Source organism: Bufo gargarizans, chromosome 7 (assembly GCF_014858855.1).
Source record: "Bufo gargarizans isolate SCDJY-AF-19 chromosome 7, ASM1485885v1, whole genome shotgun sequence".
NCBI lineage: Eukaryota > Metazoa > Chordata > Amphibia > Anura > Bufonidae > Bufo > Bufo gargarizans.
Window position 1 is genome coordinate 83,747,073 of NC_058086.1, and position 25,358 is coordinate 83,772,430.

At 47.7% G+C, this 25,358-nt stretch overlaps 1 protein-coding gene across 2 annotated transcripts in view; it reads right to left on the reverse strand.

The window, feature by feature from the left end:
- Window positions 1–25,358, reverse strand: part of DDX47 (DEAD-box helicase 47) — an 86,821-nt gene that overhangs the window by 44,282 nt on the left and 17,181 nt on the right. For both annotated transcript variants that reach the window (XM_044302289.1, XM_044302288.1), the window contains 2 exons: window positions 20,821–20,892; window positions 5,695–5,813 (listed from right to left, as the gene is read on the reverse strand). In XM_044302289.1, the coding sequence (XP_044158224.1) occupies window positions 5,695–5,813; window positions 20,821–20,892 (191 nt within the window). The remainder of the gene's footprint in view (window positions 1–5,694; window positions 5,814–20,820; window positions 20,893–25,358) is intronic.

Genomic DNA, 25,358 nt, shown 5'->3' on the forward strand with positions numbered 1-25,358 from the left:
CAAAGCTGGTCCATCGGCCCACGACCAACTTCGTCCCGTAGCCACCCGGAGTGGGGGAGCAGAAGAACGGACGGAAGGAACCGAAGGGGTCCGTCCAGTAGCCGATAGATGCCAGGACAAGTCAGACTAAAGATCATGTCGATGGTGCCACCAGAGGAAGGGGTTCTTCCATTCCTGTGAGGGTGATTTAAGGGCAATCATTGACCAAAGAGTAGTCCTCAAGCAGGCACAACAGCAGGAAGGGATGAAGATGGCCTTGCTGTAGAACGCAATGCAGCTACCACCAGTACAAACAGGAAGATAGTAGTCGCGGAACAAAAAACAGCAGGTAAGGCAGAGACAACGAACCTCGAGACGGATGAGGTATAATTGAGGGCACCATCACTACCTCAGACCCGAGCGAACGGATTACCAGTACAGGGAGTGAGAGACTAAACGTACTTGTTTCTATACCTTCTAAATGGTAAATACATGGTATGACATATATATATATATATATATATAAAAATCTATACATTGTTACACAAAGATAATACATTATATGAATTATTGATTAACATATGTTGTAAACTAAATATACCATGCTGAGATACATATAATATAATTATGAATATATAAATTTAATCTCATACAGCAGGTGTGCCTCAAGGATATGAGTCCTTATCAAGTAACCTTGTTCCCTCTGGACAGACATGTCTTAGGGAGTTGACTTACTCCTTACAGATGGTCCCATATCTTGAGCAATAACTTTTAAACACAATGTCCGTTTTTTGTTCACTATTTTTTTATGAATTGAACTTGCCATGAACTCATTTTGGCTCCCTCAGCCACATAATAGAACTTTGGTTCAGGCCAATTTTATTCTTAAAGGCAATGAGATGAGCATACATTTTGATTATAATGTCATTAGATAATATTGTATACGTATGAAAATGCACAACAAACCGGTGAGTGCGGAATTCCGCCTTTAGAAAAAGGACATGAACCCGGTCGACACTCGGGGGCGGGGTGCAAGATTCCGCCCAGGGAAGGAGGCATGCACTTTGGCCAGAGCCGTGTCCGGGGAGCGCAACATGCCGCCTATGGAAGGGGGGCATGCACATGGCCAGCTCCACCGAGATCAGTCTGCAGCGTCCAGCGCAGCCAACAAGAATTCCATAGTGTAAAAACTTGATACAGATTTTTTATTTTATTTTTTTATGACACAGCCTCTCTGAGAGGTAGGAAGGGGCCACCATACAGGCCAGGATCTATATGGAAGCCGGCCCATGGAGATGGCAGGTACCTAAGGGGTTAACTGGGATCCGGCCTGGGGGCGAAGGAACCTCCTGGCGGGAAGAATTTGCGCCTGGGAGAAGTTCCCTCCCCCTACAATTAAGGCCGGAATCGTAGTCTAGTAGGCCTCGAAGCCGGGGCCTAAATTTGCGGCGCCCGGCCGACCGGGCTGTACCGGCAGTCGCCCGGGGCCTGGAGAGACCCGGAGCAGCGCAAAAGGCGCCCGCCTGTACATGCCGGCCACGGGTGCCCACCCCCCGGGCCGGAAGAGTCAGGGGGCCAGGAGAAGAAGGGCCGGAAATGCTGCCTAGTAGGCTGCAGAGCCGTGGCCTAAATTTGTGGCGCCCACACTACCGGGAAGTACCGACGGTCGGCCTCGGTCAGCAGGGGCCCGAAGCGGCGAGCTCACCCCGCGGCCGGAAGAGTCAGGCGACCGGGAGCCCGTGAATCCTCATAGCAGGGGCGGGCAAGGGAGGGTCTGGGGCAGCTTGGTGCGGGTGCTCCCGGCCCTGCCGCAGGAAAAAGAGGCAGAGCGGCTATAACATGGCTGCCGCGGAGGAGCGGTGAGGTGAACGCCAATGTCCCATGGAGGTAGGGGGCAGGAGGGAAGGAGTGGGGGGGGGGAAGCTGGGAGCATGGATTGCAGCCCTTGCAACACCCCAAGAGCCAGCCTGCCCGAGTATGCCCCTTGTTATCAGCCATTTCAGGGGAGAGGATGATTGTAGGACAGGAGCCAGCCTGCCCGAGTATGGGGGTCAGTCACGAAGGAGACCGGGTAGAGGGGGGGGGACTTGGGGAGAAGCCACTCTCTCATAATCAGCCGTCTTCACCCTTGGTCCGTTTCAGCAGGGTTGCCCCTTCAGCTACTGGCACCGTAGTGGCAGGACGCTGGAAGAGGGACTTGGCGTGCGGGCGACCCTTACGCTGACGGGATGCAGGGGAGCTAGGCTGGCCTGGTCCACCTTGCCTTCTGTGGGGGAGCCAGCAGTGCGGATGACCGGCACTGGTGCAGCTTGACCCCGGGAGAAACAGAGGTCTAAAGAAGAAAGAGAGGAAAAAAAAAATAAAAAATGAAAAAGATAAAAGGAGAGAGGAAAAAACAAACAAACATGGAGTGTCTTGCCTCCTTGGACACTAAGCAAAAACTGGTAGTCTCTCTATCAAGGCTGAGGGTATAGCTGTGGAGGTGGGGCTTAACAGTTTTCACTTAGTGTCACGCCTCCTATGGAGATGAGCTATACCCAAGGTCTTCTGTGTCCCCCAAGGAAAATGGGCAAGAAACATGTGTAAGACCTATTTGTTTTAGCAACAGACCATGACATCACCTATGCACTATAAAGCTTCAGAACACTAAGCTTAAATAAACACAATCAGCCCCATCTCTCCCCTCCTGGGTTAGCCCGAGAAGATCCTCAGACTATTTTGCAAAGTTAGTCATGTACTACAAACTCCAGATCTGTCAATCCAGGGGCCCCAAAAACGGTATCAAATTTCGTCATGCAATTACGCTTCATGTGTACTCCTCTTTCCAATCTTATGATTGTATTCATTCTGGTAATGAATTCCGATATGCTTGGGGGAAGAGGCTGTATCCATTTAGCAGCTAGGGTTTTGCGTACCTGATATAAGATTCCGATTAGGGGTGCACCGAAATGAAAATTCTGGTCCAAAACCGAAAATTCAGGATGCCCTTGACCGAAAACCGAAACTGCCTTTTTGCCCAAATACTTTTAAAATACTTTTTTTTAAATGATTTTATAACAGTGCCATCCACAGACCCCCCCACCTCATAACAGTGCCATCCACAGACCCCCCCCCCCCCCCCCCCCATTGCCGCTCCAGTACAGACTAGTTATAAAATGTGTACAATTAATAAGGATTCTATTCATGAGGCCCCCTCTGCAGTAGAACATTCAATATAGCCACATCCTACTCACAGGGCTGTTATCTTAATGCTGGCCGGCCGGGCAGACGAGCGGCAGCGTCACGACTGACGTCACATGCCTGCGCCGCCTCCTTCATTCAGAAAGTAGGCCGGGCACATGACGTCAGTCGTGACGCTGCCGCTCGTCTGCCCGGCCGACCAGCATTAAGATAACAGACCTGTGAGTAGGATGTGGTTATATTGAATGTTCTACTGCAGAGGGGGCCTCATGAATAGAATCCTTATTAATTGTACACATTTTATAACTACTGGAGCTGGGGGCCGGAGCACAGTGAACGCACCGGCCCCCAGCTCCTCCTCCCAGTCCCTCCCCGCTGATACATCGCAGCCTGCGATGCTGGAGCATGGCAGGCTGCGATGTCAAAAGGTGGCGGAACTCTGTTCCGATGCGTTCCGCCAGAAAAAAAGCCCTGTATATAACCAACCATATTTTCTGACGATATGTACCAATATTGGCCGAAATGGATTAGGCCCATTTTCGGCCGCCGGAATTTCGGTGCACCCCTAATTCCGATTGTAACATTTGGTGACCAAGTTATCAGACGATACAATACATAATAGCCAATACACAGGTACCTGCCAAAAGATACACAACTACGTATAATAACCAAGCAGATTTTATGTCACTGTAGGGTGTGGAGACTTTTCCTTAAAGATCACACTATGCTACACCTCAGCCCAGAGACGACCCCCAACGGTGGCTGGGTAATTGTGCCTGGGCTATTGCACCCTCACTGTCCCTCAACGGGTCCTATAGGTCCTATTACCCCTAGCACCCTGACACATTTCCCCCAAACACTGGGTTCCTTAAGGGGTCAGTACAATTGGTGAATCATATCAGTAGCTTGTAAGTCACCAATACATACATAAACACATAATCAAGCGTATCTACATACAATACTCCTTGATACAGCACAATAATACAGTGTGCTGCCTATTCTTGGGAACAGGCAAATCCACTCTACCAGACTGTGCGGGCTCTTATATGCCCCATGATTAAGAAATACCAGTCTCATCTGAAAACTCCACACTGTGGGCACATCCTGATAGACCTTGACAGGTACATAGGTGTGTGCAATAAGTCTGGACAAAGGCGATACCGCAATGTTCAGTGGAGGCTAAAGTATAACCAATGCTTATTGGCCAATGCAGTCAGATAGATGTTCAGTGTGACAGAAGACCAGGATGGATGTCTCTCTCACACCTACAGGCTCCTCCAGTGAGGTGCATTATAGGGTGATCTTTATGGCAAGACATCGGTATCTGTTCGATGGGGTGAAGGGAATCGGACCCACACGATCAGTGTTTGAAAAGGCTTTAGTGCTACGGCGAATGCTGCAGCCTCATCGCGGTCCATTGTATAGCAGCTGTGCTTGAATGGAACTGCTCTGCGCCTAGGCCATGTGCGGTGCCTATACCCGTAGTACATCACATACTGTATGCACAATCCGTTCATAAAATACATCACAACATGTAATTACAAAGCTGCACAAAAATATCAGTATTTCACTGTCAGAGCTCAGATGAGTTCGGTATCACTCAAATGGAGGCCTAAGATTTATAGACGTACATGGCACAATAACAAAATTCACTTATGAGGAGTTTACTTTCATTGCCTACTATTTCATTACACACAACAGCCAATCACTTCCGGTTCCTGATAACAATGATTACCATCTTTCAATATTAAAGCAGATCTAATGCACGTAGCATGGCTTAACAGGCAGGCAACAATGGCATGGTTCGGGGCCTTTCTTAGGGCCCACTTGACTGCTATGACAACCATTAGTAGCCCACGACTGTGTCCCAGGGGACCAATAGACCTCCGCTGTAGCAGGAACCTGGCAGGTTACAGTACAGACATGACCCTTCTGCTGATTACATTGGCACAATGACACTGCCCACACAATCAGAGGTATGTATTGTAGTATAGCGCAGGTCCTTTAAACCAAGCACATTTTTAAAAAAATTGCATTCCAAGAGCTAAAACTTTTTTGTTTTTTCATAAATGTACTTGTATGAGGTCTTATTTTTTGCAGGACAAGTTATAGATTCAATGCACAATTTTAAGTACATGTAATGATTGATTAAAGCCAGCAATTTAGCTAAAAACCCCTTTGTTTACATCAGTAAAAACACGTATTGGTGGTCACTAAGGGGTTAAGGAGTCCTGCCTGCGTCCGCTGTGTAGTGACAGTGCCAGGTTGCGGCAGAAAAGCTCCCATACAAGTGAACTAGGCTTAAGCTGCAGCAAACAGGTATGGCCACTACACAGTGGACAGTCAAGCTCCGTCCATAGTGTTATTTCAGATGCTAGGGGCTACTCACAATGGCTGATCAGTGGGGCTGCCGGACCCTCTCCAATCTGGGACAATCCCTTGTATTCTAATAACTAACAAGGTAGATGGAGTAGAAACATTTATTTGCATGAATATTCTAAAAACAACATATTTTATCTAAAGGCTCTCGCTCACCTCTGTTTCAAAATCCATGTTCAGTATACGATCAGCTTCATCCATCACCAAGTACTTAACGGCTCGAAGATTAAATCCTTTTGTGTTTTCAAGATGGTCAATCAGGCGCCCTGGTGTGGCTATTGAAACAAACATTAAGCAGAGTTGTCCAGTGTGAGATAAATAAAGCATATGAAAGTCTGGGAAAACCCCTTTAAGTGCCATTACCAAATGCATAAACTATCCTAGAGGGCATTTCCACTTGCTGAATGATGCAAGTTTTGACTCCACAAATCCATTCATAACACTAAGGAACTGCTAGAGACATCTTGCAAAATAATCCCAGAGACTTAGAAGAGGATTCTGGTTATAGAAAGGTATCCCCTATCCTGTGAATAGGGAATAACTCAAATCAGTGCAGGACCTACAGTTGGGACACCTATCGATCATAAGAAGGTGCCCCCCCTTCCCCCTGGAATGGACAGGGTGGCTGATCAAAAAAAGGGTGCCGCCATTCATCCTAAAGGGAGCACCAGAGATAGCAGAGTGCCATAATTGGCTTTTCTGACCAGCCACTGCATCCATTTGAGGGAAGAGAAGGGGCTCCATCTGTGAGCCAACAACGTATGGATGAGATTGCGGGGCGCGAAAATCTGTACACGGCAGCCAGTGGCCTTTTAAGGGACCTTAGGTCTGCCTTCAGTGCATGTCTATTAGGATCACATATCAAAGTCCTATCATGGTACTAATAAGTGGAAAAATAAAGAATTAAAATCTCACATTTTTCTACCGAAAAAAATAGGTTTTCAATGCAAAATAAACCCCACAAATATTTGGTATCACCACATCCATAAAAAACTGAACTATACATTACATATTTTATAAGCTGTAAAGGGGGTGGGACAATGCCACAATGAGTGTTTTTTTGCCTCCCCCCCCCCCCCCACACAAAAAATAAAATGTTATCAGAATGCTGTATGTACCCCAAAAATGGTACCAATGAAAAGTACAGGTCATTCTACAAAAAAATAAAAGGCTATGTACACCTTTAGGGACAATTTTTTATGACTGCATTATACTCATTTTGAGCTAAAAGTAATTTTTCCAATTGGTCTTTATTAAAATTATGGAGCCCTTTTTTTCTGTACAGAGGTGAGATGCTCTAAAAGCAGCCTCTGGATTTTCTTTCATTTCCGTCAGTTGGGGAGCAGACGGCTCCTTATTTCCGCTATCTGACCTTGTAAAAACTCATTATGGCTCATTTCTTTTCCTACCGATAAGAATGTGGCTTTAAAGGGTTTCTGTCATCAGAAATTACATTCTGTAGCTGACTGACATTAGTGATGTGCTAATGTCAGCAGTACATAACAGTGTGCTTTATAAGTCTCTGCCTGCCGCCGTTCTCTTAAAAAAAAAAAAAAATCTTAAAATATGCTAATGAGCCTCTAGGTGCTATGAGGGCGTTGCTTCAGCACCTAGAGGCTCAGTCTACTCACCCTTTGGCACGCCCAGGTCCAGTTGATTGACTTGCGAGTTCTCCTCTTCGTCCAGTAAATCCCGCGCCTGCGCCGTCCCGTTTAGTAGCAGTGAGTGAAGGATGCGCTCCTGCTGCCGGCCTCATTCACTGCACAGGCGCCATCCCGTTTAGTATTCGGCGCAGTGGGTGAGGCCGGCAGCAGGAGCGCATCCTTCACTCACTGCTTGCGCTGAATACTAAACGGAACGGCGCAGGATTTATTGGACGAAGAGGAGAACTTGCCAGTCAATCAACTGGACCTGGGCGCGCCAAAGGGTAGCAATGCTCTAATAGCACCTAGAGGCTCATTAGCATATTTTAAAAGTGTTTATTTTAAGAGAACGGCGGCAGGCAGGGAGTTATAAAGCACACTGTTATGTACTGTTGACATTAGCCCATCACTTATGTCAGTCAGCTACATAATGTAATTTCTGATGACAGAAACCCTTTAAAGGGGACCTTTCATGGGTCCAGACATTATAAACTAAGTATCAGGATATGTAGCATATATTGCAGGGCTCTAACTGCACTTACTGTACCGATGCTAAAATTTGCATACCAGGCGGGAGAGTACAACGGGGGGCCACAGCGGGCGAACGGAGTGGAGCCCAGAAAAAATAGTAAGTGCAGTTAGATCCCTGCAATATACGCTACATATCCTGATAGTTTATGATGTCTGGACCCATGAAAGGGCCTCTTTAAATAAGTGTTTATGACTAGAGTTGAGCGAAGCGATCTTCGGATGATTAATCCGAAGACGATTCGTTCAAAACTTCGGAATTATACTGTACAGAGATTCGTACCACTTTAAAACTTGAAACCAAACTTGGCTTTGGCTCTGACTAGTACCTCGGAACCGAAGCCAAGTTCAGTTTCAAGTTTTAAAGTGTCTTTCCACTTTATAAATCAACTACCAAAGTTATTCAACGAATGCATTCTAATACTGTACGGAGACTGATCTTCGTGCAGTATTAATCCAAAGTTTTCAACAAAGCGTCTTTGGATTAAGCATCCAAAGCTCGCTTCACTCAACTCTATTTATGACCTCTTAGTAGTTTAGAGATAAGGTTTATTAGACCGGCACAAAGTAACAGTCACACAGTTAAAGGGTTTCTATCACCTCGTTTTGACATAATTAGCCATCAGACACTAGCGATCCACTAGTGTCTGCTCTACCAAACAATGCCATTATATTACCTTTGTGTGCAGCCGTTTGCCTAAAAAACAAACTTTTATTGATATGCTAATGAGCCTCTAGGTGCTATAGGGGCATCTTTTCAGCACCTAGAGGCTCGGTCTACTCACAAAATGCCACCTAGCGGGTCCCTCCAGCCCGCCCATCTCCTCTGGAATGCGATCCTCCCTCTGAGCCAGCGGACAAATTCTCGCGCCTGCGCCGTGTGAGTCTGTATTCGGCGCAGGCGCAGTGACTGTCTGAACGCTCCTTGCGCCGGCATCTCCACTGCGCCATCTGTTCCTTGGAGCACTCTGACGTAATCGGCGCAGGCGCAGTGGAGATGTCTGTGCAGGGAGCGGTCAGACATTCACTGCGCCTGCGCCGAATACAGACGCGCACGGTGCAGGAATTCGTCCGCTGGCTCAGAGGGAGGATCGCATTCCAGAGGAGATGGGCGGGCTGGACGGACGAGCTGGGCGGCATACAGTGTGAGTAGACAGAGCCTCTAGGTGCTGAAAAGACGCCCCCATAGCACCTAGAGGCTCATTAGCATATCAATAAAAGTTCGTTTTTTAGGCAAACGGCTGCACACAAAGGTAATATAATGGCATTGTTTGGTAGAACAGACACTAGCAGAGCCAATTATGTCAAAACGAGGGGATAGAAACCCTTTAACCCTTTGTGACAGAACAGCTCAATAATTATAAAGGCCATTTAAAAATATGATTTTTAGCCCAAAATTTGTAAAATGCAGTCAAACAAAAAAAAAAAAAGCATCTGAAGGTGTACATAGCCTTTAACGTCAGGGCTTGACAAATTTCCTTGGAATCTAGGAGCCAGCTAAAAAAGTTAGGAGCCAGGCGGAGCCGCGTCATAAAGCCCCTAGTAGGTGCCCCCATAGTGTCAGTCTCCCCCCCACACACACTTTTCCATAGAGCCCCCCAATAATGCTGTATACCATGTTACATATACCGCCGCTCCGTCCCCTATTGACTATAATGGGGACGGGGGTGGAGCTCCGGCGCAGCACGGCAGTTCGCAGTGAGAGGCCGCCTGACTAAAAGTTGGACATTCAGTACTTTTAGTCCGGCGGCCTTTCACCATGCACTGGTTATAGTCAATGGGGATGGAGCGGTGGTCCGGCGAAACAGCGGAAGGACGGATCCGACAGGGTAAACAGCCTGCCAGGACCGTCCTGCCACAAGTGTGAAAGTACCCTTAGTTATATAGCTACTGAATGAGACAGAAGAAGGGATGCGTTTAACATATATATCTCCTTGAGAAGCCAATTTGATCCTAAAGGGTTAATTCAAACTGTAATCTAAACTCTGTCCTGTCACTTCTCTTATCTTTCTGCTGACTGCCCGTCTGTCTCTTAATCTTATCACTGCTGCAAAAGCATGAGCCTCAGTGTAAACTGCTCTAGAGTCTGACTCATGGTTCTTTTAACTCAAAGAATGAGTCACTAAGGCCTCTTTCACACTTGCGTTGTCCAGATCCGGCGTGTACTCCACTTGCCGGAATTACACGCCGGATCCAGAAAAACGCAAGTGAACTGAAAGCATTTGAAGACGGATCAGTCTTCAAAATGCGTTCAGTGTTACTATGGCAGCCAGGACGCTATTAAAGTCCTGGGTGCCATAATAGTAGTGGGGAGCGGAGGAGCAGTATACTTACAGTCCGTGCGGCTCCCGGGGTGCCTCAGAATGACGTCAGAGCGCCCCATGCGCATGGATGACGTGCCATGCGATCACGTCATCCATGCGCGTGGGGCGCCCTGACGTCACTCTGGAGCGCCCCGGGAGCCGCACGGACGGTAAGTATGCTGCTCCCCCGCACCCCACTACACTTTACCATGGCTGCCAGGACTTTAGCGTCCCGGCAGCCATGGTAACCATTCAGAAAAAGCTAAACGTCGGATCCGGCAATGCGCCGAAACAACGTTTAGCTTAAAGCCGGATCCGGATCAATGCCTTTCAATGGGCATTAATTCCGGATCCTGCCTTGCGGCAAGTCTTCAGGATTTTTGGCCGGAGCAAAAAGCGCAGCATGCTGCTGTATTTTCTCCGGTCAAAAAACGTTCCGTTCCGGAACTGAAGACATCCTGATGCAACCTGAACGGATTTCACTCCATTCAGAATGCATTAGGATAAAACTGATCAGGATTCTTCCGGCATAGAGCCCCGACGACGGAACTCTATGCCGGAAGACAAGAACGCAGGTGTGAAAGAGCAATAAGTCGGATCTTTAGATTCTTTTAACCTGTGACTCATTCGATTCTTTCTTAGACTCCCTGTACTTGTGTGACTCAGAGCTGATAGTGCCTGCCTTGCCTCAGCTCTGATTGGTTGGTGGGCGGGGAGGGGAGGGGCTGGCAGAAGCCAGCTTCCACTCTAGGATCAGAGTACACTCCTCCCGCCCCTCCCTGCTGCCAGCGTCTCTGCTATTGTGTGCTGTGACCGAGCTGTTTCAAACGGTGCTGCCTCCGGACAGAATGGCAGCTCCGCACCCATCGCCCGGGCACCTTTGAAAATGGGCTGACAAATACCCAAGCGCCAGGACTAAATTCCTGGTCGCCATGGCGACCTGGGATTTGTCGAGCCCTGTTTAACGCGGCTCTGTCACCAGAATCAACCCTATCAAACCAGACCTACTGACTGGTAGGACTCATCGTGCTGATTAAAACAATACATTTATTTTGTCTGTACGATAAATAGCTGCAGAGAAATCATTTTTTTCATATGCAGATGCTCAATTCGAGCACTAGGAGGCGGGGCTGAATATTCTGAGCACTACTATGTAACACCCCTGTGACCTGCACACGCCCCCTCCTCTTGATTGACAGTGCTAGACAGCAGAGCTGTGTCCTGACTTATACAAATCTACTGTATATATGTGTATTATACACACTATGTACTATAGCTTCACTGCACTAGGAATCTACACATCACTGCTTTATTCACAGGCAGAATGTACGATTATAAAGACACCAGTGATATGTGTCAGCTTATATGCATACAAAACTAAGCTTCTCTATGTGGTAATGCTCTAGATTAGTGGTATAGTGATCTGCCTTGAATATAGACATCTCTGGTTCAAGTCCCAGGAGAGATATGTGTTCTTTTTCTATTTAAAAAAATTAATAAAAAACAATAAAAACATTCAAAGGTTACACTAAAATAATATATCATATAATAAGGCCTTACTATATTGAGAATTGTGTTTTTTTGTTTTGTTTTTAAACCTGTTACTCAGACACAGTATATGATTATGAACCAGTAACATATTAGCTTTCTAAAAAACATTATCCTCAATATAATAAAGACTCATGGAATGTGGAAGAAAATAAATCTTTAAAGTCTCTCCTAAGATTCAAACCAGGGCTCTCTACATGCAAAACAAATAACTTAACTTCTAAGCCATAGCATCACCACATAGAACTACATATTATTTCTATACTTATAAGCTAACACTAATATGTGTTAGCTTATAAGTATAGAAATAATATGTGTTAGCTTATAAGTATAAGCTAACACATTATTTCTACACATATTAGTGGTGTCTATAGTCGTATGTTCTGCCTGTGAATAAAGCAGTGATATATAGATTTGCAGTGTGGTGAAGCTATAGTAGAGTGTGTATAATACACATATATACAGTAGATATGTATAAGCCAGGACACAGCTCTGCTGTCTAGCCCTGTCAATCAAGGGGAGGGGGGGGGGGGGGGGGGTGCATAGTAGTGCTCAGAATATTCAGCCCCGCTTGAATTGCTCATTTGCATATGAATTAAAATCAATTACCCCTAATTCCACATTTTTGTTCCCTGTACTGCCTACTTTTACCTGTGCTTAAAATAAGGTTGCTAGGCATGGTCAATAGACGGATTTGTTGATAGACGCAGCGTGCAGGCTCACATTACTGACAGTCAGGGACTGTAAGTAAATTATTAAAGCTAGGTCCTCCCCAGCAGCTAACAGCTAACCAGATAACAGTGCCTGGGCTGTGTGCACTTCTCCCTGTCCCTGCACTTGGCAGACGCTCCCTCACTCAGCAGAGTTGGAAAATGCAGAGTTGAAGCAGCACAGACCAGGGAAGGGAGATCTGCTCAGTGTATAAATGAAAGCAACATGTGGTAAGAGGACCCCTTTGTGAGGCAGGAGATTAACCCTTTAGGGGGAGGGCTCTGGTTACTGACAATTTGGGGGGTCTATTGTTACTGGCTAGTGAGGGCAGGCGGTATTAGCCTCAGGGTGAGGGCAGTGGCGGCCATCTTAACTGAATAGTGAAATTGCAGTTTTATGCAGACTGGTTGCTAAGGGCTGAATCTTATTAAATATGGGGTAAGTCAGTCTAATAGTAACTGATTCTGGAATATCATGTTATTAGTAACTACATATATGAAAATTGAAATTAGGGTCTAAATGTGACAGTTATCCTTTAAGCCCCCACAGTTGTTCAGTACATAGAATACTGCGCCTAATACTAAAATGGATGGCGCAAGCGCAGGATTTGCGGGGCATGGGGGAGACCGAGGATGTCAATCACCCTTACAAGGGTGTGCCAAACGTTGAGAGCCTCTAGGTGCTGCAGCAACGCCCCACTAGCACCTAGAGGCTCATTTGCATATTATAAAAGTCATTATTTAGCGCGAACAGTGGCAGGCAGGGAGTTATAAAGCCATGCTGTTATGTTCTGCTGACATTAGCAAATCGCTAATGTCAGCCAGCTACATAACGTTTTTTCTGATGACAAACCCTTTAAAAGAGAATGAGTCATCAGAAAATGACATAGTTTAAAATCACATTTTTATGTTAAATATATTTTTAAAGAATTTTTGATATTTTTTAATTTTCCATTTCAATATCTAAAACAAAACCCCTAAAATCCTAGCCACTAAAGGTACTTTCACACTTGTGGCAGAGGATTCCGGCAGACAGTTCCGGCAATCCAGATGCAAACAGATGGCATTTGTCAGACGGATCCGGATGTGGATCAGTCTGACAAATGCATTGAAATACGGGGAGCCGTGTCTCTGGTGCCATCCGGAAAACGGATCCGGCATTTTTTATATTTTTTTACATTTTTAAAGGTCTGCGCATGCGGATCCGTTTTGCCGGAACACTTAATGCCGGCATTAACACGCTTCAATGTAAATTAATGCCGGATCCGGCATTCCGGCAAGTGTTCAGGATTTTTGGCAGGAGAGAAAACTGCAGCATGCTGCAGTATTTTCTCCGGCCAAAAAACATAAACGGGACTGAACTGATGCATCCTGAATGGAATGCTCTCCTTTCAGAATGCATTAGGATAAAACTGATCCGTTTTTTTCCGGTATTGAGCTCCTCTGACGGACCTCAATACCCGAGAACAAAAACGCTAGTGTGAAAGTACCCTAAGCCTAATAATAGGCGGCAGCTCTAGGTCTATACATATCACTATACTGCAGTTACCTGCTTATCTTTTTATTTTAATCCTGCCTGTAATGATATCACATCTGCAATATCACAGGATCCACTATTCACAACAGGCGATTGTCAAATCTCATCTATTCTCTCCTTGTACAGAGACCTCTGCACACGTCACAAAACACGCCTAGAAAACTCCCCCATACAAGTCATTAGAATCAAGTGGCTACCATAAAGCAATTTTCTTAAAGGGCTTCTGTCACCCCACTAAACTGATATATTTTTTTTGTGTACCTATAATCCCTATCCTGCGATATTGCTATACCTTATGTTATTAATAATTTTCGTTCAGTAGATTTTGAAAAAAAACATACTTTTATGATATGCTAATTACCTTTATACCAGCAAGTAGGGCGCCTACTTGCTGGTAGCAGCCGCAGAAAACCGCCCCCTCCTTGTGTTCATTGATCTCCTTCTCTGGCTGGCCCTGTCAGCATTTCAAAAATCGGCACAGGCGCTCTGAGATAAGGAGGCTCGCCTCCTCAGCACTCCCTCAGTGCGCCTGCGCCGATGACATCTCTTTCGGTGACATCATCGACGCAGGCGATCAACACAGGCGCGCGATTTTTTAAATGCTGACAGGAGGAGGAGATCGCAGCTGGCCCTGTCAATCAAACAGGAGAAGGGGGCGGTTTTCTGCGGCTGCTACCAGCAAGTAGATGCCCTACTTGCTGGTAGAAAGGTAATTAGCATATCATAAAAGTAAGTTTTTGGCTAAATCTACTGAACGAAAATTATTAATAACAATGTATGGCAATATGGCAGGATAGGGATTATAAGTAGACAAAAAAAAAAAGAGATTTTTGTATTACTTACCAGTAAAATCTCTTTCTCGCTCTTTCCTTGGGGGACACAGAAGACCTTGAGTATAGCTCATCTCCATAGGAGGCGTGACACTAAGTGAAAACTGTTAAACCCCTCCTCCACAGATATACCCTCAGCCTGGAGAGAGAGACTGCCAGTTGCGTGTCCAAGCAGTGAGAAAAGGCAAAGTCCAAAAGTGGAACCAACAAGCCAACTACCCAACGGGTAAAACAAACTCGGAAACCGTGCAAAGAAAAAACAAGAATGGGTGGGTGCTGTGTCCCCCAAGGAAAGAGCGAGAAAGAGATTTTACTGGTAAGTAATACAAAAATCTCGTTTTCTCGCCCAGTTTCCTTGGGGGACACAGAAGACCTTGGGACGTTCAATAGCAGTCCAAGAGGGGAGGGACCACAGCACCAAGGCGAAGCACCCGAAGGCATCAAGAAAACACCGCCTGCAGACCAGGCGGCCCAAGGCAGCATACGCCGAAGCCCCGAGTATGCCCCCAGTAGAACTCGGTAAGGTGTGCAAGGAAGAAGTGACCGCCCTGCACAAATGAATGGCCGAAACCTAACACCCCCGCCCCAGGAGGCACCGACTGCTCTGATGAAATGAACGGTGACACCGAAAGCAGAACCCTGCCATTGGTGCGATAACCACAGCAAAAGCCACTCTGAGAAACCGGAGGAGGCCACCCTGGAGGCCATCAACCTTTGCACAGACCTCCTGGAAACACAAGAGACCGAACGCCGACCGGAGTCGGAGATCTCCAAGTAAACAACTGCAAGGCCCAACAACCTCCCAACGGTAAAGCGTCCGTACCCGGGGATGGGTGGAAAAGGACGAAAGCCTCGTTGATAAGAAGGCAGATACCACCTTAGAAGGAAGGAAGGAAGGGACAGGACGGAGAACAGCCCTGTCCTGGAAAAGGACAGAAGGCACAGAACACGAAGGGCCGCCAATCAGGCACCCGTCAGACATGATGGCAACAGAAACACAACCGTACAAGACAGAAGGAGTAGGAAGAACTCCTGCAACGGCTCCAAGGGAAAGGAGCGCAGAGAGCTCAGTATGTAGTTCCCAGGGCGGAACCAGGAAACGATAAAGAGGAACCACAGAGCCACTCTGTGGAAGAAGGACATGACAAGGCCCAGGAGGGCCAGGAAACGCTGGAAGGGGAAGGACAGCGCAGACACTTGGCACTTCAAGTAACAGAAGTCCCAGTCCCAGGGTCAGGCCGGACTAGAGAAAGACAGAACCAAGGGCGAGAAGGCAGAGTGGGGGAATGCCCCGCTTCCCACAAAACCCCAGGTAAGAACCCTAAGCCCGACAACCAAACCTGGACTAAACAGTCGGGAGCGAACACTAGCGTGCTCGCAGGAATCACCCAGCAAGCGGGAGAAAAACCAATGGGATCAGGCGCAGACCAGTAACACGGCCGAAGGATCGGAAACCACGGTCCTGTCGGCCCCCGAACATAGCCCCGTATCCGACCGGAGTGGGGGAGCAGAAGGACAGACGGAAGAAACCAGAAGGGTCTGCCCAGCATCCGACAGATGCCCAGACCAGACAGGCCAAGTCCAAGTCGATGTAGCCACCAAAGAAAGGAGTTCTACAGCCCCGTGTGGGAGATCCAAGGACAATCCTGACCGAAGGGCAGTCCTCCCAAGTCACTGAGAAAGTAAGTCCCACAGGACCATACACCCAGAACGGAAAGGCAATCTGCACCCAGTGGGAGGACAAAACGCGGTAGGCCCGGCAAACAGCTAGCACCGCCAGCGAGAACGAGGGAGATGGTACGAGACCGCAAGTAACACCGGAACCATCCAAGCGAACAACCATGCTCACCCCAGAGGAGGGGGGGGGGGGCAACGACGGAACAGCCACTGAGGCCTGGCCGGGTCAGCAGCCACATTGGAGCGACAAACCCAGAGCAGAAGCCCAAAAACCGAGCCCCTCTGTGAGACTACCTGCACACCGTCGCAGCAGGCGAATACCCTGAAGAAACCAAGGTGGAGGTCCCCAGGACCTGGACAATCAAGCACCCAAGAAGAGTTGGGCGACCTACCCGAGAGGAGCAGTCTGAACCTGGTAGCAACAGACTGGAGCGCAAAAGGCGCCAATAGGAAGGACCCACACCACACTGCATCCGAGAAGAGGAAATGGTAGTAGGCGAGGGAACCGTAGTCCCGCCAGAGCCAACGTAGAGGTCGAGCGGCACTGCAGACAACACTCTCGACCCCGACCGGTTGCGTAGGGAAACAATGTCACGAAATGACGAATGGGTACGCATCAAGGAAGCCCGAACACTCCCCAGGTGGAAAGGCCAACGAACATGGTGGGTGCCGACAACAATGGGACCCCACCGGAGAATGGGTACCACTCAGCTCAGTGCAGTAGCGAGCCAGCAGAGCCCGTCTACGTACATACAAGATATACAGCTGTGAATACATTGAGCATCCATTGTTGCGTGTCGGACAACAACACCTTAGGCTCACAAGTGGACAGAACGATCTCCTCAGAGAAGAGTGCAAGCTTGCGACAAGCAAACATACCCCAGAGAGAAAAAAGTATGTCACAGGAAGAAGGGAGGCATACGTACTAGCAACCCTGCAGGCAGCGAGAAGGCCAACCCACCCAAGGGAGGAGAAGGCACAAAACAACGCACAGAGCGCACAGCCACAGCGTCCCACAGTATCCACGGAAGTGTAAAGTGCAACCTGAAAAGGAGTTATGCACAAGACCAGTACCGGCATGCGAAGGAACGCAAGTAGTCCGCCCGGAAAAAAGGGGGGGGGGGGGGGGAAGGTACCTGGCAACTCTGCCGATGGCAAGAGTGCAAAGGCCCTGAAAAGGGGGGGCATGCACCGGATATCCTAGCAATAAAAGATTGTGCAATAATCTACCCAACACCGAATTTCGTGAGAGTGCAACTACTCCGCCCATGAAAGGGGAACGTCCAGTACAGCATACACACGGACAGCCGTGAATCTCGTGAGCGTACAAATTTCCGCCCATGGAATGAAGTGGTTATGCACAAGGCCAGCACCATTCCCAAAGGGAGTGCAAGCAGCGCACCCCTGTTAGAGCCATGCTCACGGCCCGCAACGCATTTGGTGAAAGTGCAGTGACCCAACCAAAAAGGGGGAGGGGGTGCACATGGCCACCATCGCATCCCAGGAGAGCACGAGCATCCGCCATGGATGGGGGTCATGCACCTGGCCGGCAACGTGCTGGCACAATGACACCCAGTCAGTAAAAAAGTGCATGAATGTCGCCTGAGGAGAAGAGGCATGGCCACGCCGGCAGCAATCCAGCGAGAGTGCGGAACACCGCCCACGGAAGGGGGCCATGCATATAGCCGGCAGCGGATCTGGTGAGAGTGCAAGCACTCAGGCACGTGGCCAGCAACCTACCGCGAGAAATGCAAACCAATAAGAGTGCAGCCTTCCGCTTATGAAAGGGAGTCATGCACATGGCCGGCAGTAAATCCAGTAAGAGAGCAGTGTTCCGCTTATGGAAGGGGGACGTGCACATGGCCAGCACCGCATCTGGCGAGAATTGGGAATTCCTCCTATAGAAGGGTTTCATACACATGGCCGACAGCGAACCCAGCGGGAGTGCAGCGTTCCGCCTAAGGGGGTTACGCACATGGCCGGCAGGGAATCCAGTGAGAGTGCCGCGTTCCCCTAAGGAGGGGAAGGGGGGGTCGTGCCCATGGCCAACACTGAATCCGGTGAGAGTGCAATTATTCCGCCCCAGAAGGGGGACATGCACCTGTCCAGCATTAAAACCAGTGAGTGCAGCGTTCCCCTAAGGAAGGGGGGTGTCGTGCCATGGTCAGCACCGATCCGGTGAATGTAGTATTCCACCTATAGAAGGGGGTTATGCACATGGCTAGCCTGCGGCCAGAGAGCGCAGAATTCCACTCAGGAAGGGGTTCATGCCCATGGCCAGCACCATAACTGGAAAGGTGATGTCCTGCCATAGAACGGGCGGAAGAGGGGAGCCTACACTTGGCTAGCGCTGTATCCCGGTAGATGGCAAGGGTCCGCCTAAAGAGGATACTTGCAGCCGGTCAGCACCGCAGCCGGGGAGCGCGACATGCCGCCTACGGAAGGGGGGCATAGCATGCAGCCAGCACCACTGTATCATGCTGCAGCGTCCTGCGCAGCCATTCCGTTATTTAATAACTCCGCCATGGAAGCCCTTTCTTTTTTTTTTTTTAAAACACAGCCACTCTGAGGCAAGAAAGGGCCACCATACAGGGACATAGCCTCGTATAGGCATATTAGGAAGCCCACCAGAACATAGAGGGGGTCCTCCAGAAGGGAGCCGGCCCTTGGAGATGGCCGGCACCCAACAGGTTAACAAAGATCCGGCATGGGGGGCGGCGCTGCGATCCCCTGGGGGGCGGAGGACGTGCGGGCGGGAAGAATTCGCGCCGCGAGACGTTCCCGCCCCCTCCAACAGAGGCCGGGATGTTGCGGCCTAGTAGGACCCGAAGCCGGGGCCTAGATTTTTGCGGCGGCCGGCCGGCCAAGAGGCAACGACGGTGAGCCGGGACCTGGAGGGAGCCGGCTGACGCATGTACCAAACGGCCGCGGGTGCCCACCCCGCGGGCCGGCAGAGACAGAGGACCGGAGTAGCAGGCCAAAGCCTGGGTCAAAGTCTGCGGCACCCGGCCGACCGGAAGCATCAGCAGTCGGCCGGGGCCTGTTGGAGCATCGCGTCCACATGCAGGCCGCGAGGTCCTGCGTCCGGAGCGGCCCTTTGGCTCTAGCACACCGGTAAGGAGGGAGACCCCGAAGTCCAGCACTGCACCCCCTGCCCTAATGGACATCTGTAGGGAGAGACAGGGGCAGCTAGCGCGGGCCCCCTACTGAACTGCGACCGGCAAGGGGGAGGGTCGGCATAACCCCTGTGTTAGGGGCAGCTAGGAGCAGGTCTCTGGCCCTATATTCCTCCACAGCAATGCCATGCTCACCCCTGTGCAATCCCCTATGGAGGGGCATTGTATTGTCGCCCTGCGGCCACCAGTATGGTGGTGGTGTGGGGCTATATAATTATTGGGCAACAGCTAGCCCAGGAGCCAGCGTAGGTCCGCCGGGACCAGCATGGGAGTCCAGCACGCAGGAGGCCAGGGAGGGGGACGTAGGGCTGGAGAAGCCTCTCTCTTACCACAGCCGTCTTCACCCTCGGTCCGTTCCAGCAGGGTCGCCCCTTCAGCTACTGGCACCGTAGTGGCAGGACGCTGGAGAGGGACTTGGCGTGCGGGCGACCCTTGCGCTGGCGGGATGCAGGGGAGCTGGGCTGCCCTGGTCCACCTTGCCTTCTGTGGGGGAGGCAGCAGTGCGGGAGCCCGGCACTGGCGCAGCTCAACCCCGGGAGAACAGAGAGGTCTAGTGCGTCTCTGTTGTCCCTGATGATCTGGAACAAAAAGAAATAAAGTAAAAATCAAAAAATTAAACAAAGGAGAAGACAGCCCTGCAGAGCAGGGAGTGTCTTGCCTCCTTGGACACTAAGCAAAAAACTGGCAGTCTCTCTCTCCAGGCTGAGGGTATAGCTGTGGAGGAGGGGCTTAACAGTTTTCACTTAGTGTCACGCCTCCTATGGAGATGAGCTATACCCAAGGTCTTCTGTGTCCCCCAAGGAAACTGGGCGAGAAATAGATAGATAGATAGATAGAGATAGAGATAGAGATATATATATATATATATCTCTATCTATCTATCAGTTTAGTGGGGTGACAGAAGCCCTTTAATACAGAACAGATCAGGCAAGATGGCAGCTCCCCATAATCATGTTCAAGAAATAGAAAAAATATATCAAATCAATCAGAAAATATTATTATTATTACAAAAAAAAAAAAAAAAAAAAAGATGTGAGATGGAATCTGGTTTTAACCAGCAGGTAACATTTTTGGTGACATATAAAATGCAACAGTCCACGGCTATTAAACCAAGTAGCATACACATCAGCTCCGACCATAATCCATTTTCAATGAAACCCAATAGAATTTTAGACTTGCACAATAGCCGACAATTTGATGAAAAAACTAATCAGACCAATAACCTGAATGCCCCCTCATAGGATTATTTTAACTCCTGATTCCAAGTTAGTTAATATCAGAATGCTGATGAACATGGTTAAGAAATGTAGCAAACAAAAAGTATTTATACCAATTACGACATGAGGCTTCTTTGCTAGTGCCAGGGCTTGGGACATCATATCAATTCCACCAACGATAACAGCTAAGAGGGGGGAAAAAAACGAAAAAAAATGTCAGATATGCTTATGCCTTTGTAGTAGGATTTAGACAACTCGTACTTTTTAGTCTCTTATTGTACCACCACAACCTGTGGCTCTACTGAATATATCACCACAGGGTTTGTGGATCATTAGAACACAAGGTCCAGTGTGACATTAAAAGGGTTATCCAACCTCTATAATGTCCCCCCTAATGCCCAGGCCACTCATACTGGTCATACTTAAACCGCTCCCCGGCACCAACGTCCCTTCTGATGCCGGTATGCGTATCGAAACATCCGTTGCGTGCGGGGGGAGGGTGGTGCACTAGGGTTGGCAGCCAATAGCAGGCCACGAGGGGAACGAGCCTCCCAGCATCGTGGGTGATCCTAGGGAGGCTCATTCCCTTTGCAGCCTTCTATTGGCTGCTTCCTCTCCCCCTCCCCCCACGGAGGATCCCTACATATATTTTTCCTAACTGATGGAAAAGTAGCTTTTGCATATCATGTTACTTGAAGTATTAGTGGCCTAACATTATTAATATGGGAATCCACAGTTTGGATTACATATGTGGTCATCGCACTGCAGATTTAGCAGATACACCTTTTGAAACAGTGTATACAGTGCTTTGAAAAAGTATTCATACCCCATGAACTTTTCTAATTACACCCACAAACTTAAATGTACCGTATTATATTGGGATTTTACCTGATGGACCAACAAAGTAGCAAGTATGTGTGAAGTGAAAATAAAACTATACATCGTTTTCAAACATGTTAATAAACAAAAATCTGGACAGTGGCGTGCATTTGCTTTCAGCTGTCCTGAATCAAATATTCTGTCGGAGCCCTTTTCGCTGCAATTACAGCTGCCAGTCTTTTGCTATATATCTCTACTAGCTTTGAACATCTACAGCAGGCACCCTCAAACTGCGGCCCTCCAGCTGTTGCAAAACTACAACTCACTGCCTACAGCAGGGCATTGTGGGAGGTGTAGTTTTACAACACCTGGAGGGCCGCAGTTTGTGGATGCCCGATCTAGAGGCTCCAATGTTTGCCCATTCTTGTTAGTAAATTAGGTCAATATCAATCTGATTAAATGGAGAATGTCTGTGAAGAGCAATTTTCAAGTCTTGTCACAGATTCTCAATGGGATTTAGGTCTGGACGGTGACTAGGCCATTCTAACACCTGAATATGCTTTGATCTAAACCATTCCATTGTATCTCTGGTTCTAATGTTTAGGGTTGTTGTCGTGCTAATGAATCTTCATCCCAGTTTCAAGTCTTTAGTAGCCTCTACTAGGTTTTCCTGCAGGACTGCCTTGTATTTAGCTTGCATCTTGGTAGGTTTGCAGTTGTGTCATACTCCTTCCATTTTCGCATGATTGATTGAACAATGCTATGAGAGATGTTCAGAGCTTGGGATTTTTTTTTATTTTTTTTTTAAAGCAAACCTTTCCCCTTCATTTCACTTAATAAACTATCAAAAGTACCCTATAGATCATCCTCATTGTCTTATCATACAGTCTTGTCCCGCTTTTCTGCCATGTATATGTATGAAAAAAATCGCCTCCATAAAGTACTCTTCTCCAGCTCCACAAGTCACGATAGAAATCAAGGGGGTAGCCCTTCCCTCACTCCAGGCTGTAACTCCCCTGCCCTACCCCGCCTCTATGCAGTCTAATTGACACCCGGCTCAGTCGCCAGGACTGCGCTTGTAATTCAGTTACAGGATCGCGCTTGAGTCCACGCAATAGACGGGATCGCGCTGCTACTGAGCCCGACGGCGCATGCGCCGCCTGTACAAGCGCGGTCCCAGCGACTGAGCCGGGTGTCAATTAGACTGCATAATGGCGGGGTTAGGGCAGGGGAGTTACAGCCTGGAGTGAGGGAAGGGCTACCCCCTTGATTTCTATCGTGACTTGTGGAGCTGGAGAAGAGTACTTTATGGAGGCGATTTTTTTCATACATATACATGGCAGAAAAGCGGGACAAGACTGTATGATAAGACAATGAGGATGATCTATAAGGTACTTTTGATAGTTTATTAAGTGAAATGCAGGAGAAAGGTTCGCTTTAAACTTCTCCAAAACTTTATCCATGACCCGTCTGGCATGTTCCTTTGTTTTCATGATGCCATTTGATTACTAATGTTAACTAACAAACCTCTGATTCCTTCACAGAACAGTTGTAATTACACCAAGAATAAATTACACAATGGATTTTATTTAGGGGTATCAGAGTACAGGGGTGGCTGAACACAAATGCACACCACACTTTCTAGATTTTTATTTATTAAAGATTTTTAAAACCATGTATTTTGTGATAGACCAGCACAAAGTAGAAAGTATGTGTGAAGGATACATCATAAGTTGTTTAAAATGTGAAAAAATGTGGGAACGTTCAAGGGGTATGAATACTTTTTCAAGGCACTGTATGTGCATCATTTGAAGGAATGAGCACTAGTGTCTCTACTCATTTTTTATTACATTCTCTCTTCACCTGATTCTGCCATTTTTCAGTATTGTGGAATGTTTTTTTTAAATCGGATGTCTGTATTTTCAACAAAACAGCAGTTTAAATTATTCCTAGTTTACGGGCCCAATTTGTTTTGCCAGTAAAAGATGTTTAGGAGATGAGCTACAAAAACCCTAACATAAAACATTCACCCATGCAAAAGAATATTAATGTACAAACTGCAAATCAGTGTGCAAACACAATTAATGAATTGTCCAGCAATGAGAAGGATATGTGGCATGCAAAACCATCTGTGGTCACAAAATGATTGGTTAACGGGTAGGTTAATTTAGATAAGATATTCCAAATGTGCCTGAAATTATTAATAGGGGCCTTTTGGTTATGAATAGGGGCTAACTATTGGACCAGTGGGGTCTCCTATTACCACAATACTAAATGTATATAGTTTATGGCTTATTACTAAATTTATTTTTGTGCTGCCATACTAAAAAATCCATAACACATTTTTTCTGTCAATGTAGGTTTGTGAAGGCTTTATTTCTGCGGAACAATCAATAGTAGGGGTGGGAGATATGGCCTAAAATCTATATTGTGATATCATTTTAAGCATATGCGGGGGAGTGTTTAAACTTTTTTTTTTTTTTACTTTTTATTTAATAACTATTAGCCAAGCCAAGCCCTCCAGGCGCTGCCTGGAAAAAGCTCCTCCGCTGGAAGGCTATGCCTCTGGCCGCTGAGACCCTAGTTGGTGGGCCAACGATGCGAGAGGGACCTGCTATTTTTTTACTTCTGCCTGCCCCCCCCGTCGCTACTCCATTCCTCATTGCCGAGGCTTTGTTGTCCTCTTTCCTGCTTCCCTGGTCCGTCTGGTACTGGACGTGCCACGCCGGTTCCTATTCTCTGGCCTTCTCCTCTGGATCGTGTCGGAAGTGGCATGTTGCAGGTGCTCTGGGGCCCAGTGAAGTGCCGGGTTTGCCTGTCTTGCTGGCTCTGGTAGCACTCTTGTTCCAATTCGGCAGGAGGGGTCTGGATGCCTGTTGACTACCTGTGTGCTCGTTTTGGATGTCCTCTCTGCCCCTTGTTACTCCAGCTTAGGAGAAGAACTGTGTAAGAGCTTGTGAGTCCTCCACAAGATCTCCGCAAGTGTGGCGAGAAATTTCTGTTTTCGGTCTCTTGGCCTTTTTTTCCCCCCTCTGCTCCTGAATCCCCCCTTCCCTCATGTTTTATGTTGTATATGGTTATGGGACACTGACAAGATTGGCCGAGGTTAGAATTTTTTTATTAAAAGAGGGAGAAGAGTGGGGAAGAGGAGGAAAAGAGGGGGAAAAAAGGGGATACTGCAGAGTTTTAACTTAGAGGCTGTGCCCCCATCCAGGATTTTAACCACAGCGCTCTACTGGCCGTATTAGTTAATCCTGTAGTCCTTGCTGTTTTCCTGACTGACTCAGCTGTAGCATCCGACAGAAAATCTACAGCCTTTAACAGCAAAGGAAAAAAGAGTCCAAGTCTGTCGTCCAGAGTATTCTGTTTTAAAAGAGACTCCAGCTCTATCAACCTTTTTTTTTTTTTTTTAGGGACCTAGCCACAGAACTAGAAGCTATGTTTGGTTCAAATATAGCTACTGCCGAATCTTTTTAAGACGGGCAATTTTCTTGTCCATTGGGTCTTTTAATAATCCAGTATCCTCAAATGGAAGCACATTAGCCCCTTTTGATAACTTGGCTAATGAGGCATCCACCTTAGGAAAAGTTTCAAGGAATTCCTCGTCTCCTCCTCAAATGGGAATCTACGCCTAATAGTCCTTGGTAAAGAGTTTCCTACTTGGCATTTTTCACTTTCTCTTAGGCCTCATGCACACGACCGTTGTGTGCATCCGTGGCCGTTGTGCCGTTTTCCGGACCCATTGACTTTCAATGGGTCCGTGAAAAAAAAAAAAAAAAAAAAAAAAAAAAAAGGAAAATGCACCGTTTTGCAGCCAAGACCGTGATCCGTG